This window comes from Thermobia domestica, chromosome 5 (genome assembly GCF_964235325.1).
Source record: "Thermobia domestica chromosome 5, izTheDome1.hap1.1, whole genome shotgun sequence".
NCBI classification, from domain to species: domain Eukaryota; kingdom Metazoa; phylum Arthropoda; class Insecta; order Zygentoma; family Lepismatidae; genus Thermobia; species Thermobia domestica.
Window position 1 is genome coordinate 299,234,214 of NC_137458.1, and position 17,393 is coordinate 299,251,606.

General features: G+C 37.1%; 2 protein-coding genes across 3 annotated transcripts in view; one reads left to right on the forward strand and one right to left on the reverse strand.

Moving 5' to 3' along the window:
• The window catches only part of LOC145686734 (uncharacterized), a 274,285-nt gene extending 256,982 nt beyond the window's left edge, over nt 1–17,303 (reverse strand). For both annotated transcript variants that reach the window (XM_081760353.1, XM_081760354.1), the window contains exon 1: nt 17,185–17,303. The gene's annotated coding sequence lies outside the window, so the exon portion shown is untranslated. The remainder of the gene's footprint in view (nt 1–17,184) is intronic.
• LOC145685607 (uncharacterized) lies at nt 12,984–13,415 on the forward strand. The gene has a single exon (XM_081757995.1). It carries the CDS (start codon nt 12,984–12,986, stop codon nt 13,413–13,415), a length of 432 nt encoding a protein of 143 aa, XP_081614121.1.
• Nucleotides 17,304–17,393: the final 90 nt, after the last annotated feature.

Consider the following 17,393-nt stretch of genomic DNA (forward strand, 5'->3'; position numbering starts at 1 on the left):
GTGCCAAATCATTTTGGTAGATGCCATCACCATCAGGGAACAATATTTGGACCATGGGTAGAACCTAGTCCCCCAAAATGACATCATACGCCTTAGCATTCATCATTTCATGCAGGACTATGATGGGACCTGCAGGAAACCACGACATCACTGCTCATACTGTAACAGAACCACCCCCATGCTTTACAGTTGGGAGCAGACAGTCTGTATCATAGGCCTGACGGTGTTCTCCATACGCAAACACGACCGGTAGTTAGAAACAAGGCGAAGGTCGATTTATCGGAACACATTACGTGTTTCCACTGCTCATGAGTCCACGGCTTGTGGTCCTTGCACCACTGGATACGCCTCTTCGCATTTACTGCAGTGACCATGGGTTTGACGATAGCGGCCCTGCCATGATTTTTCATTTTATGAAGTTCCCGTCGCACTGTTTTCGTTGAAACCGGCTTCTGTAGGCCGGAATTGAGTTCAGGCGTAATTTTCATTGCAGTGGTCTTCTTTTTAGCTGCTACAATCCGTTTTAATGCCCTCCGGTCCCTATCTGACAGGATTGTCTTTCGACCACTGTTGTGCTTTGCAGACGTCGTTTGCCCATGAATTGTGTATGCCCTCGTGACATTGGACACAGTGCCTTTCGATACCCCCACAATGTTCGCCACTGTTGCCACTGAAGCTCCAACCAGACGGGTACCAACGATCATGCCTCTTTGGAAGTATGTCAGGTCGCTTATTTTACCGCACCACTTTCACACCACGACACTCACAGGTGAGCTGGTTACTGCTGACGGAAGAGGAAGGTCCACATGACAAATTGAAAACAAAAAACGATGGCATCCGCAACACGTGTTGTAGAGTGGAGGGCCAAACTTACGTGTCCTTTATGAAGTGTTTTTAGATTTTTTGTCTACCCCTATATATATAAACTCTGACCCGTGATCCACACCTTCCTCTCCATTGACTAAAGAGTTTAAACCTGTATTAAAACAAGGCTGTGGAATTATCACTAATCGGAATTTGAATTTCTATGGTCAATCGCTCAGGCACCGCTGTTACAATACCGGTGGATCTGGCCTTTACGATACAAAATAGTAAAGTGTTTGTCATGGATCATATTACAATGAATTTCAATTTAATCATCATGTATAATTATTTCCTTCTTGAATTACGGATATTTTTCAGTGGAAAACAGGATGAAATTTGGTCAAAGTAAAGTAGGTCAACACAAAGGGAAAAAAGTAACATTTTCCATATAATTAAGCATAGAATACAAACTTAAAATTTCCATGTAATTAAGCTTACAGTATAAATTTTGTCTATTTTTCTCACAACTTTATGGCTTGATTACCTTGTACTCTGAACGCTCCATATAATAAACACAAGCTTCAGCAATTATTATAATAGAAAACGGTGGATATAAAATGTGAATTACTAGTTTTTATTTCTCAATTAATTCTATTTCAAATGTGGCTAACCCGGACTACCTAACCCAGTTATCCTTTTAATACGTAGATGATATCTGAACGACATTACAGTTTTCACTACAGCAGGCTTCGGTACAATTGCATCAAGAGTACATTGTCTAATTCTTCCTTATAGGCTTTCGCGAGGTCATTTACCGTACGAACTCAACATGATGAAAGGCGCAGTTTGACACATCTAAAAGTACAGTAATTAATGGGACTATTACCTGGACTTTCACCGGGAATATACTCGAATGGAATAATATTGCTAGGTTTCACGTATATTGATTGTAAACACACTTCAGTCGACAACCACGAAGATCGTCAACAATCGGCAAGTGACGTAAATTCAACCAGTCAACAACATTTCTGGATAAAAGGACACAGAACACAGCAGAAGGTATCAATCTCCGCCGATTGATCATCCACCACTCTCGAAGACGCCTGGTCATTTCTTCATTGTTGAAACAGTATATGGTTAAAGATTTGGATATTCAATTTCAACAATTAAGCCATTTCAACAATGAAGAAAATTCTAAATAAAAAATCGGCACGGATTGTTGCCTTCAATAGGTTATGAAGTTCCTTCTCTAAAACTTTGAAGTCTATTGTTTGAAATTTGTAAGAGAAATCATGAATTTTCGTGAAAGGTAAAAAATACATGAGAGAGAGAACGAAGACTGTAGTGACATCTATCGGCAAAACTTCTCTTTAAACCAACCTTAAAACTTCGTAGACTGTAATGTCGTGCTGAACCTCAAGATTTTCTTATGGCTATCAAACTGTATGGTCAGTACGCTGCATCTACCATATTGAATTCTAGCAAGTGAATGGCAGATCGTTGAAGTAAAAAGACCAAATATACCAAATTTCATTACCAGATATCCAACGGGTAAAAAATATTATAAAATTTTCCGATAGCATGTAGTATCTTCCACAAATCTATCGATGGCTCCGGAGCCAGCAGTGACAGTAACCTCGTTTATGTACAGTTCGCGCGGAAAGTATTGACGCGACACAGGTGAAAGCTAGAACCACAAATAAAAAGACGCCGAACACACTAAAAAAAAAAGTCAGTACCGGTATTTTGCTGAACCTCCTTTCCTCTTGTATGCTTTTAGTCGTTGTGGAACACTCAAGGCAAAATTTTGGAAGGTAACAAGTGGCAAATTGTCCCAAATCTTCCTGATGGCAGCTTCAAACAGAAGCAATATAGAGATATTCATACCCTGTAAATGTCTCTTCATGACAGACTATAGGTTTTCTATGGGGTTTAAGTCTGGACTTTACCCTGGCCAATTTTCAGAAAATGGGTCACAAGCATCTTTAAGCCAAGATACAATACTTTTGGCTGTATGACAAGGAGCTCCATCTTACATAATAAAGACGCTCCACTTTTTGCAAAGAACAATTCCAATGCATCCTTTAATAGTTCAAAATAGACAAACTGAGTCATGGTCTGGTTTCAAGGGAGAATAACTAACTCTCTTACACCGCCATAACTAAAGGAAACCCAGACCATGATACTGGTAGAGTGTTTTACAGATGTACAGGTGTACTGAGGAAGAGTGGGATCAGCACCATGAGGACGGTACGTTCGCTGGCAACCAGTGCCACTAACAAAAACCGTGGCCTCGTCAGTTCACAACACTTTTTTCCAGTCATTAACAGTCCAGGTAAACGTACCAGGTATTAGGTACGGTTACAGAAAGCCCGTCTTTTCTTACGGTGATGATTCTCTGTAAGAAAGGGTTTCCGGCGAGCTCTGTAACTTCGTAGCCCTAAGTCGTCATGAATCTTCTTCTGCACCGTCCGAAGGGACACAGTATCAAGCAATGCAGGATTGTTTTCTTTTAATTTCCTAGTTGTTAAAAAAGGTTGCTTCTGCAGCTGCCATTTCATGATCTTCAGCGTTCTTTGAGAATACTTTCCTAGGCCTATCAGACTTCGGTCTTGGACGGAGCATTTTGACTTCTCCTTTGTCCTTAAAGCATTTCACTAAACGTTGTACTGTTCTCGGCTTCAGACCCGTTTGCCTAGAAATATCTTTCGTTTTTTTTTTTTTTTTAACCAGCATTAGAAAGAGCAATCACCGAACAAGTTTCACCAAGCTTCAGCACATAGTAACGCATCTCCTCGTTATATATATATATATATAAATCACAAAACACACAGAGCAACAACAAAATAAGCGAAATACCAAGAGCACGTGCACACGCCAAGTAATTCTGTCGACCCACCAAAGCAAACTGAAACTTGTCACTCCACAGCAAGCAATACAACAGGTGGATGTTTCCTGCCAGCGAGCGACAATACTTTATGCGGTGTCATTACGGAAATACGCGGAAGATGTGTAAAAGCTATGAAAATTTGATCTCGGTTCCTAAATATGAGCATGGGATAATTATCATAAGGCTTTTCAATGCTAATAAAAAAATAAAGGAAATCACGACGAATATATATATATATATATATATATATATATATATATATATATAGAGAGAGAGAGAGAGAGAGAGAGAGAGAGAGAGGAGGTTTCGTGAAGCTGTGAAAAAGGAACATTTCAATTATCCCATAGATAAAAATTAAAAAAAAAAATCACTTGGAAATTACAACAATTGTTACATAAACATACATTTTACTGTAAATATAACTACATGGATAATTATCTCGTTGCAAAATTTAACACGAGTTTCTTAGTGTTTTCGTACGTAGCTCACCAGTACTAAGCAACGACCATAAGGAAAGTGCAAAAAGGATCTACATAAGAAAATCAGTGTTTGTAAGTATATGTCTCCAAGATGTGAATAATTTCATCACTGCACCTGGCGCTTTTAAGGTAAGATTTGACTATCTGTGCCTACATTTAGTGCAAAAGATATTGATACATCTACATAAATTATTTATAAGTTTTAAAATCACTAATCCATAGACCTTAATGAATATGACGAAACTAGTTTATTTTTTGTTCCATTTCGTAGGTGTATGAATACTTTTAGCGCTAACTGTACATTCAGGATGTCTATCGGTCACGAAAATTATGAAAAGTCACGAAATCAGAAAACGGTGATGGAAGTCAAGAAAAAGTCACGAAATTTAACTTTTGGGTCGCATTTTTTTCTTTCTTTTATCTGTGCAAATATAAGTATAGACTAGAAAATTTTGTTCTATAAAACGTCAACATTCACCACCAAAAATGTCTATGGTCAGCTTTAGACACTACCAAATCGCAAAGAAACCACGCTTCTATCGCATGCATGAAAATTCGGTTCAATTCGCACCCAAATACGCTCTTGAGAATACTAAATTTTATAATTTGGGAAAGAAAAGGTCACAAAATTTTATTTTGGAATTTTAGTAGACACCCTGATATTGTTTGGTGTAACTGAAAGGATGTAACACGAAAGAGTCTCCATTCTACCACCCTACTGTGGAGACAAAAGGCCCTCCAACCACCCACACCTTATTTCCTTATGTTATTTTCACAAGTGGAAGTAGCAATGCCAAAAAAAGAAAAAAGAAAAGAAAAAGAAAAAAGAAAGTTTCGTTAAAATATAAGAAATATAGGAGTTTATAGGAAGAGACGCAATATATATAGGAAAAGTATGAAATAAAGCAGCATTGGAAAGCATGATAATGACATACATTACGCTAGGGTTAGCGAGATCTGGATAAATTAATATGTAAAATTTATATTTTGCCTAACAAGGCTGGATTTTTGATGGATTAAGGTTCTCGAGAGTGACACCGGTGCGATAGCAAGTTAAATCACGGAAAGCTGAAGTTAAGGCCACGGGGCTCGAACCTCAGGTCTTCAAGTCTAATGTTCATAGCGATTCCCGAAATTTGTAGAGAAATTTAAAGATAATACTTCTAATGATCCACAGATCTCGGCGTCCCACTTTTCCCCCCAAAACGGTGTAACCAGGGCGCAAGGAAAAAGTAGGTGCGCAGCTAATTAGAATTTAAACAAAACAAAACAAAACAAAACAAAAAAATCTGTATTGTGCAACTTCCAGGGAGCGAACACACGCTGCAAACCTGAAAGAAAATTTTCTCGCTAATTACAATTTTTATGGGACACTGACTACCACTTGAAGAATAAAAAAATCTATTGCTGAATGCTGTAATATTTTTTTAAAAAAAAGAAAAGAAATAACGGAAATTCCGAAATAAATCAATTATGACTGTGGTGGTCAATTCAGGCATCTCCCAAATTATTGCTAATGTCAAGACAGAAAGAAAAAGAATTACTTTCACCATATTTAGCAGAGATGAGAAATTTAAATCTACTTTGCTTAAATAACAATAGTTACACAGAAATATGGTAACAGCAATAAAACTTTAATTATTTAAAATATAAAATTAAAAGCAATACCTACTGAATGGAATAACAATTTAAAGTGGTCAACAATAAAAAATAATAATAAATCACATAAGAAAAATAAATCTTTTCAACCATTGTCTGATTTCGAAAATATTAATGACAGTACCTGAATTATTTTTATGGAATCAGAAAGATTCCACCTGCGAACGTTAAAAAGGACATTTAATCTGTTACCTCAGCTTACAATTATGTGATTTCCTGAATCGTTTCATACTTCTGATAAACAGTTCCTTTTTTTTTTAATTTCCGTTCAAAGCAAAAAAAAAAAATAATCCAACTGATCTGAATTGCTACCATATATGTTTTTGAATCATTTCTAACAGTAAATGAGATTTTAATTTCTCTGATTATAACAGTAGCAAACAGACTGCTATTACTTGAACTCAAGCTTATTTTTCACCACCATATGTTATTATTCAGTAAGATTAAAAAAAAAAAAAAGAAAAATAGAGTAGAAAAATGAAAGGATGATAGAGAAGTCAAAGGATAATTTCTATTTACTTTAAAAGTCATGACTTGCTAGCAAATGTGAATGGAAAATTGAAATTATATGAAAGATTACATAGGACAGAAGTGCACTTATGGGTCTTAACATTTATATACAGGGTGTTTCAAAAGTCCCCTGGCATAGAGTAACTCTGTCATTATCAGTTACAACAAAATGTAAGAGGTGAAACCGTCTCCAAATATAATGTTTTCGATCTAAGGTGAACGAATTTATTTTAAATCCGACGAGCCGTTTGAGCTGTACACTCTTTATGCGCCAAATGTTAAATGAAAATGCAACATTGCCACTTACCTGGACCCACAACATAGGTGATGAAGTTACTGTTGAAATGGGGGCTGGCCATTGACACGTTAGCGTAAAAGACAATTATGTGATTTCAAGTAGTTCATTTACTTATGTTATGAGTCCAGGTAAATGGCAACGTTGCATTTTCATTTAACATTGGGCGCATAGAGTGTACAGCCTAAACGGCTCGTCTGATTTTAAAAAAAATCCTTCACTTTAGAATGAAAACATCACATTTGGAGACTGTTTCCTGTCTTATATTTTGTTGTAAGTCTGATGATAACAGAGTTACTCTATGTCAGAGAGACTTTTGAGACACCCTGTATATACACATAATCATATAACTAAATAACCATACGCATAAACATTCACCTCTGGAGCTTGGGATCCCAGGTTCGATCCCAGCTCGCGCCGTGTGGACTTTGTGGTGGACAAAGACCGTGCTCGTGGGTTTTCTTGGGGTTCTCCCGTTTCTACCAACTCTCTTCATTCCACCATTTCATTCATTTCTCATAATCACAGTCTCCTTTAGCCTAACCGGCATAAACGTGGGACGTAAAACTGAAAGGTTTCATTTCATTTTCACATAAACATTCAAATGATTATTCAATTTTATCTAATAAAATTACCGAAGAAATATCAATGTTAATTACCATACAAACACGCAATAAAATACACATACAATATTGATGCTAATTAGTTGGGACATCAATTGGGCATTACTTTAAATCAGTGTCCTTTTTTTTTTTTTTTAAGTAATGAGAGTCCGTCTGTGCAACGTCTCACTTGATTAGATCTTATTGACGAATTATCCTAACTTTGGTGTATATTATCTAATCTACCGATAGGTATGTACAACATTTCCTAACTTCTTTCTTTATATTCACCTATTACTCTTATCGATGACTGCCAGGATGCCTAATTTACATGTAGTGAACTTACTGATGATTTGGTACATTTTAGGGAACACGCTATTGTTGTTTATGTACAGATAAGGCATTGTAGAATCAACATTAGTTTATAAATGACAAGATTACTTCAAAGTATTATGGTGCTGCCAAATGGGCTACCATAGTAAATGAAACTCTTGTCTTTATAAAAACTTTTACAGCTGTTCAACCACAACTCGTTTTCGTTTTCGAAGTGCTAATCCAGACATTAACATCGAACAATTAGTAATATTGAATTCAATCATTACTCAAAATGCAACTCCCACGTTTGCTATTTCAGGACATAAATATTGCTATAAATATTTGGACTTAACACAAATATGTTTTTTTCTTTCTTTTTTTTAAATACTCTCCTCACAATTATATAATACCATGTCTCAGTATACGATGACGAGTTAAGAATTCAAAATATTATGCAATAAAAATATATAAAAAGTTCTTCAATAAAGTAAAATAAACTAAATCACACTAACTGTTCATTCCGTATGGGAACGAAGAATCAAACAATATTATCAGTCTGGACTTGATTGGGGAATAAAGGAAAGAAATCAACGGATGACATCTGCCAAAATGGTACGGCTTTGAGTCAATAACGGATAACATCTGATAAAATGGTACGGCTTTGAGTCAATAACGGATGACATCTGCCAAAATGGTACGGCTTTGAGTCAATAACGGATGACATCTGATAAAATGGTACGGCTTTGAGTCAATAACGGATGACATCTGCCAAAATGGTACGGCTTTGTGTCAATAACGGATGACATCTGCCAAAATGGTACGGCTTTGTGTCAATAACGGATGACATCTGCCAAAATGGTCCAGCTTTGAGTCAATAACGGGGAAGAAAGAAAATAACTATTTTACCTACCTTGTCACCAGAACTGGTCTCCATTTCCTTTGTTGTTTCTTCTTACCAGGCACGTAATTTATCCTTACGTTAAACTTGTTAAAACTTGTTAATATGTATCACTGACACTTAACTTATTCTGCTCCTTTCTATCCCGACAATGCTTTCGTTACAGTTCAATAGTGGAAGTTCTTGCTTCGGACCCGACTGTGCATCTCATGGGCTGGATACTCTGCTGGTCACTCATTAGCCTCCTCACAGAACCTATGCTAGGGTTTCTATAGGATGTAGATGTTTGCTTCTTTTCACCTATGGATTTGTCTATCTCCATTAGTTATGATACATCCTGATACTTTCCACAATGCTGTCCATTCAAAACATGTGCAGCCTCTTCTATTCTCACTAGAAGCACAGGCATTCAGCAACCTATTTATAATTCGATTACCGCCACTTACAATAAACAAAGTATGCTTTTGATACATATTTTGTTTAAATCGAAGATAATTAACAAGGTATAACGTATTTTTTTTTCTTTTTAAGGAAAAAAATAAATGTGGGATGATCGCACTGGTCGGCTCCAGGGCAAAAACACTACGGGTAAGATAAACTATAGTCCGCGTCACCCGAACTGGCGTGTGGCATCAGCCAATAAGCTCGCAATGAGCTGTTACTAAACCTTCAGGGAGGAATCTAATCATTCATAATTGTCCACAAATAGGAAAATCAATTATGAATGATTAGATTCCTCCCTGGAGGCTTAGTAACTGTTGGATTTGTTATGGCAACATTTATACTGAGTTTGTTCTTCTTTTGTTTCTTTTGTTCCTTCGCTCGGTTTCTATCAGCTGTAGTGCAAGTGCTAATGTGAGAATAAAAATAGTTTTTTTTTTTTGCCTTCTATAATATAACATTTATGTTTTATTGTAACATCTGGCGACCGTGACACGACTGAAAAACAACTTAAATAATGGAGAAGGCAAAAAGAGTTAGAACAGTGGCGAGAGTTGTATTTACAAAAATCGCAAAAAATTTGGAACAGTGTTGTAATGCCGCGAATGTTAACATTGACGAAATTAAAGTAAACTTTGAATTATTGGAGGATAAATACAGGGCGGTTCATGAAGCACACAATGAATACATTGAATTGTTATTAAAATAAGAATTCCAAGAAGATGATTTGGTTCAGGAAACAGAAGCACAAGATAAGTATGTTCTGACATCTTATGGTCTCCGTACGAAAGTTCAAGAGTTGATCGATAAGGAGGCATCAAATTCAACTCGTGATACAGACAGTGTTTTGACAGAAGGTAAGAAACGGGTATTAAGTTACCGGTAATTGAATTGAAGAAGTTTGATGGTGACTTAAAGAATTGGTTACCGTTTTGGAGTCAGTTCAATCGAATCGATGCGGACACGAATATCGCAAACAGTGACAAATTTCACTATTTAGTTCAGGCCACTCTACCCGGTTCAAGAGCACGCCAATTTGTTGAAAGTTTCCCGTTATGTAAAGAAAACTATCCGAAAGTGATTGAAGGTTTGAAGTCACGTTTCGGTCGTGAAGATACATTGGTAGAAGTGTATGTGAAGGAACTTTTAAAACTGGTGTTAAGCAATTTGAACAGTAATAAGCAATTAGAACTCAGTGCCTTGTACGATAAAATAGAGTCACAATTACGAGCATTAAATACATTAGGAGTGACGACAGACAAGTGCGCAGCAATGCTGTACCCACTAGTGGAATCGTGTTTACCTGAGGAACTTTTGCGAGCATGGCAAAGGGGAACTACGAACTATGGAGAATCTACAGTGGAAAAGAGACTGGAAAATTTTATGTTGTTTGTGAGAAAAGAAGTTGAAAGTGAAGAGCGGATAGCACTTGCAATTGCGGGCTTTGATTTGAAAGATACTTCCAGTGCGATAAAGAAAAGGAAGGATCGAAGTAGTCCCACAGAAACTGTTTCAACAGCGGCAGAGTTAGTTAATTGTAAAGGTGACCCAGAGAAATGTATTTTTTGTAGTGATTTTCATGTTACCGAAGAGTGCTCGAAGGCACGTAACTGGTCTTCCGAGGAAAAAACAAAGGTGTTAAAAGCAAAGGGTTGTTGTTTCAAATGTCTAAAACCGGGACATATTAGCAGTAGATGTAGAGTAAAATTAAAATGCGCCAAGTGCAAGGGATAACATTCATACATTATGTGCAAGGGACCAAAAGGTAACAAGGAAAATGACAGTACAGTGAAACAAAGTGTAACGAAACCGGTTATTGAAAATACATTAACTAATAACGTGTATGCCGAAACGTTTTTGCAAACATTAGTTGTAAAAGTAAGGGGTCAAGAGACAGAAAGGGAGGTAAGAGCAATTATAGATACCGGTTCCCAACGATCGTACATTCGAACAGCTACCGCATTGGAAATGGGATACGAAATTGTTAAAAAAGAAAGTGTTACGCATGCACTCTTCGGAAGTATTAGTTCTGCACCTTATGAACATAGTTGTTATCAAGTTAGGTTGTATAGTCTGAAAGGAAATTATGCACGCAATTTTGAAGCACTGAACCAAGATAGAATATGTAGCAATGTGACGTCAGTAGTTGAAGGTCCTTCGATACAGGAGTTAGAAAAATTTGGTGTAGAAATTTACAACAGGGACCCTGGCACGGTAGAAATTTTAATTGGTTCTGACATTGCAGGAAAACTTTTTACTGGGAAAAGAATTGTGTTGAAGTCCGGATTGGTAGGTATGCAAACATTGCTTGGTTGGGTTTTAATGGGCAAAGTTAAAGTACGTGGTGATGTTAAATTCTCGTCTATGGCAACGATGTCCATGTTTTGTAAAGAAGCATCTATAGCGGATTTATGGCGGTTAGATGTTCTTGGTATCACAGATTCTGCGGAAAAGAAGACAAAATTGGAAGCTCAGCAAGCAGTAATGGATTACTTTAATAAGACCGTAGCTATTAATGAGGAGAAGAGTACGAAGTAATGTTACCTTGGATAGAAGGACATCCTACACTTCCTAGTAATATTGAGATGTGCAAAAGAAGATTGAATACACTCATTGCTAAGTTGAAGAAGGAAAACCGTTACGAAGACTATCAACAAGTGTTGAATGAGTGGATATATGATGGCGTAATAGAAGAAGTTCCATCAGAAAAAAATGAGAGAGAAGGCCATTATTTACCTCATCGCCATGTAGTCAAGGAAAGCAATTACGACGAAAATACGTCCCGTCTTCGATGCATCAGCCAAGGAGAAAAAACATTTTTCGTTGAATCAGTGTTTAGAGAAGGGCATTAATTTGATCGAAATGATACCCTCAATTTTGATAAAGTTTAGGTTAAATAGAATCGGAGTTGTATCCGATATCAAGAGAGCATTTTTACAAATTAGTGTTTGTAAAAGAGACCGTGACTTTTTTAGATTTTTGTGGGTTGACCAGGAGGGAAACGAAAAGATATTTCGTCACAAGCGTGTAGTTTTTGGTGTGAACTTTAGTCCAGTTTTGCTATATGCAGTAATAGAACATCATCTTAAGTTAGAAATGGAAAAACAAAGAGAAGGAAAAAGCCAATATTTCAGAAGTGCTTTTATGTGGACAATTGCGTTACCAGCGTAACGAATGAAGAGGAGCTTCATCACTTCATTAATGAAAGCACCCAAGTAATGGCGAAAGCTGGATTTGAGCTCAGAGGGTGGGAGTACACTTCTCTTGGAGAAATGGAGCAAGACAACGGAGTACCGGTCTTAGGTCTACAGTGGGAAACAAAAGCTGACACTTTGGCAATAAGAACAGAATGCTGCGACGGATTGATACCAGAAGTTCTTACTAAGAGGGTTATTTTGTCGTTTGCAAACCGGATATTTGACCCCATAGGGATTACTTCTCCAGTGACGTTGTATTCAAAGATCCTTTTGCAAGAAATTTTTACAGTGGGTAGGTGAATTGCCTTTGTTGAAAGAACTTTCATTTCCTAGATGTATACAAGGAGATTCAGAAAATTGTAGCCTACATGTGTTCTGTGATGCAAGTGAAAGAGCCTATGCTACGGCAGTTTTTCTTAGAAGTGTTACCAGAGAAAACATTAATGTGCAGTTAGTACAAGCCAAGACAAGAGTTGCTCCTATAAAGAAATCAACCTAGCACGATTAGAATTATTGGGAGCTGCTATTGGTGGGAGACTAGCTACTTCTGTTATTGAGGTCTTGAATCTTGAAGGTATACAGATTTATTATTGGACAGATTCTGAAACAGTTCTTGCATGGATTAAACGAAATGAGCAATGGAATACTTTTGTTTGGAATCGAGTGCAAGAAATCCGAAAATTAAGTGAAAAAGAAACTTAGAATTACGTATCAGGAACCATGAATCAGGCGGATTTACCATCGAGAGGATGTACTTCAGAACAACTGCTTGAGTCAAAATGGTGGGAAGGTCCTTCGTGGCTGCGACGACCCAAGGAGGAATGGCCAGAACAGAAGTATGAGTACACAGAAGAAATTATTGCACAGGAAAAAAAAAGACGGTCTCATCAGCTATGCTTAATATTGGAAAGGAGGACAGTGACTGGTATGATCGGTATCCTTCGAAGTACGAACAATTAGTTCGCATAATAGGTTGGATGAAAAGATTTATTCATAATTGTCGTTCTAAGCAAAGAAGAAACAACGAATTGTCTGTTGAAGAATTGATATCAGCAGAGAAGACTGTTATTAGACTTGTACAAACAGATTTCTTTGAGGGTGTTGGCGACAAGAATTTGAAATCTTTGTATCCGTTCGAAGACAATGAAAAAATCATCAGAATAAAAACCAAAATTACAGAACTTTCAGATGTTGAACCCTTTCGTTATCCAGTTGTGTTGCCAAGCACACATCCAGTAGTAAAAAGGTTAGTTTACGATAAACATATGGAAGCTTGTCACGTTGGTGTTCAAAGTTTGTTGAGTCTTCTTAGGGAACAGTTTTAGATACTCAAAGGAAGAAAAACAATTCGATCTATAATAAAGCAATGTGTCATATGTAAACGATATACTGCCAAGAAGTTGGAAACAATCCCTGTAGCCCTACCCGAAGATAGAATCAGAGACGCAGCAGTGTTTGAAGTAACGAGAGTGGACTTTACCGGACCAGTTAGACTACGATTGGAGGAAAAGCTTGGATTTGTATATTTACCTGTGCAGTATATAGAGCAGTGCATTTGGAGTTTGTTTCCGGATTATCAACTAGTGACTTTCTTCAAGCCCTTGGAAGATTTATAACGCGTCGAGGCCGTCCTTCGGTCATTTACAGTGACAATGGCAGGAATTTTGTTAGCACAGAAAATTTATTGAGCAGACTGGATTGGGAATGTATAGCCTCTTTTGCAACTGTGAAACGCATCGAGTGGAAATTCAATCCACCCAGTGCTGCTTGGTGGGGTGGATGGTGGGAGCGTTTAATTCGATTAATGAAAGAACTGTTAAGGAGAATACTTGGGAAGGCTTCGCTAAATTATGAAGAATTCATTACAGTGTTGTGTGACTGTGAAGCTGTCATGAAAGGTCGACCTTTAACTTATGTGTCTGATGATAGTTCGGATTTATTAGCTTTAACTCCATCTATGTTTCTGCAGCAAGTTAGAGAAGTAGGAGTACCGGATCTCGACAACTTGGAATCCGTTAACCTACAAAAACGGTTGAGATAGATATTGTCATAAACTCAGGGAACAATTACGCAGTAGATTTCGCAGTGAATATTTGGGCCAGTTGATGCAGCATTGGAAATCTAGAAGAGATCATAGTGAAATAAAAATAGGGGATGTTGTACTTGTAGAAAACGAGAACTTGAAACGTTTAGATTGGCCTTTAGCAAGAGTTGTGGAAATATTACCTGGATGTGACGGTGAAGTACGACTAGTGCGGTTGAAGACATGTACCGGGTTGATGATGAGACCAGTGCAACGAGTTTTTCCCCTGGAAGTTCATTCAAATGAGATACCACAGGTGTTGAAAGAACCAGCAGTGTATCCTAATGATGAACAAATGGACGTAGTGAGTGATAAAAATACAGAGACTGAATGTGAAACAAAACTTCAAACTGTTACAAAGGTGAAACCTCCTACCAGATTAGATCTTTTGTATATTCTTAAAAATAAATAACGTTTGTTGTGGTTGAGTTGCTAGTCCCCTCAACGTAACTCAAGGTGGGAGAATGTTGGATTTGTTATGACAACATTTGTACCGAGTTTGTTCTTCTTTTGATCCTTCGCTCGTTTTCTATCAGCTGTAGTGCAAGTGCTAATGTTAGAAGAAAAATAGTATTTTTTGCCTTCTATAATATAACATTAACGTTTTATTGTAACAGTAACAGCACACTGCGAGCTTATTTTCTGATACCACACGCCAATTGGGGCGAGCACATAACTGTCAAGAAAGAATCGCTAAAAAAGAAAATAAGTTTGTTGCTATATATTTGTGTATGTGCGTAGACTATAGCATTGTACCTTTCGATGTATGTGCTGCAAAGGAGGGGGGGGGAAGTTCGTTGTAGCGTTTTAGTTTGGGTTTATGACCCATCCTTACGAAGGTAAATGGTTTCTGAATGCCTCCAATGTAAAAGGATGTTTTAGCAGTTTTTCGGAGAATTTTAACTGTTAAGTGCTCAGCATGTGTGTGGGCTACGAGGAGAAAAAGAAACGGGATGTATTGTCCGGAAGAGTTGGCCTTCCGTTATCTACGATGGATGCTGGTTGAATTGCAAAGTAAAGATGTTTACTTTAAAAAATAAATAAATAAAATTGTGCTGGCTAAATCAAATTTTAATATCGAATAGATTGGAAATAATTTCATGTGTAACGTTAATTGTTTCTAAGCAATTGTCACACCACCATCGATAACGCGCCTGCTCCATATGGACGCATTCCTTGCTAACACTCGGGCCTCCCTGCTGCGCTCCTGCGCTGACTCAGTTAGATAATATTCGTGCCTTTTCAGTAATCACCTAGCACAAATTGGTTCGTGTTTTATACACTGTAGCTTTTATGCTATACGTTCGCACTATATTTATACTAATGACTACATCATAATTACAAATAACGAACAGTAATTACTACCAACTGCGCCAGTCACCAAATGATTTGAGGGAGAAACTAAATAATACCCAAATTTCCCAATAGAAAAGAACCAGAATAGCCAATTACGTTCAGGTACAACCTAACCCAAAACAAACCTTTCCTAGTGTAGCCTAACTTTTTTTTTATGTTTTAACTTTTTTTCTGTAGGTTTGAAACTGGAGGGGCACCTGTAAATTTAAGCCGATATTTTGAATAAGGTAGTATAGAATTATTTTCATAAGTGCTGGATCAACAGAAGAGATCGTGGATATAGTATACAACAGTTCCTCATCATTTCCCGAGGACTCACAAAATCCAGTCTTTTACGGATTATTCATTGAGGATTTAGGAACTTGAAAATGCGGTAACAAAGCGACTTTCATTTACTTATCGACTGATACGGAAAAAAAAGAACGAACCTGTATTCACCTTTGTTGTTCTTCTTACGTGTTGTTTTTCTTCACGACTGCTGATGTTCAAATGTCTGAGGTGTACGGAATAGTACCAGGTCAAGCGTGATTGCTTAGCGGTGTTTGCAGACAGAAAGGGAGGTTTGGGGTTCATTCCGTACAGGTTTTCGTGAAGACCTGTACGTACCCGTTACTTTATGTGCGCCTGTGTAGTGCCCTTGTACTTTATATTTCACTATATGTGTGTGTGTGGGGGGGGGGACTTGAACACATATTGCATGTCTCGTGCTCGTGGATAGTTTTTACTGTTGCATTACGTACAAACGTGATGGTATTTGATGTAGAAGTTGTAATAGCACACATAAGAAACGCAAATCACGGTGTACTCATACTGCATATTCCAGTGTGTGTACAACATGATCTGGGTTTCTTCTGTGTTCTATTAACACTTGTACATGACATACCACCATTTCTGTACGTGGTGCAAGAGTAAGAACTATTCTCGAGTACGGAACACGATGAGGAACTGTTGTATACTATTACCATAATAATAATAATAAAAACATTCCCTAAGGCATGATATTCACAAAACCCATCTTACCCATGGTAGGCCCTATATTACTTAAATTTCCCTCCTCCTTTTCACAAATGCAAATTTTCAAAATTCCATCTACTTTTCAGCTTAAAAACGATCTGCACGAAAAATCAAACTTCCAAATTCATTAGTTTTGGAGATTTGGTGATAACTGAGCTTGTAGGTTTAATCTTTTATAGACATCGGTGAAATAGTAACATGCACTTTTAGATACCTGTACAAGGTGGGATACTGGAATTCACAGATCCTTTGGAAAACTTAATTTGCGAATTTTGTTTATATACAATTGAACTTACAAACAACTGCTTTTAAATTAAAATTCATAATTGATATAAATTAATTTCTCCACTGTCGAGCTTCCACTTCGGTACAGGTTAAGAACTTGACTTTTCTTGCTTCAAATGATGCCGTACGACGTTGTGGGCAGTTATTACCTAATTATTTTAACCGTAAAATCACGTTCTTTTAAATGACAGATTATTCTTAACCAGTACCCGAACTTCTACGTACCGTAATTCACTATCCGCGAAAAATTTCTACCTGAATAACTCTTTTAGTATTAAACCAGCGATACAAATATAAGACTGAACGTATTTATAATACGTTTGTAAATGTGTGAATAGAAATAAAGATATACTTACAAATATAATTAACACAAATTCACTCTAAGAAGGCTTCTTAACAAATACACCGGGCTACGTGCTTCTCATTTGTTTACGTTTTGCAACGGAAATTGATGTTCATTTTTCATCACCTCTTTACCAATGATACAATCTAATAATTACTTTAACTAGATTATTTCTTATTATATTTTCACTCTTCAAACTATCACGATGCTATTACTTAGATT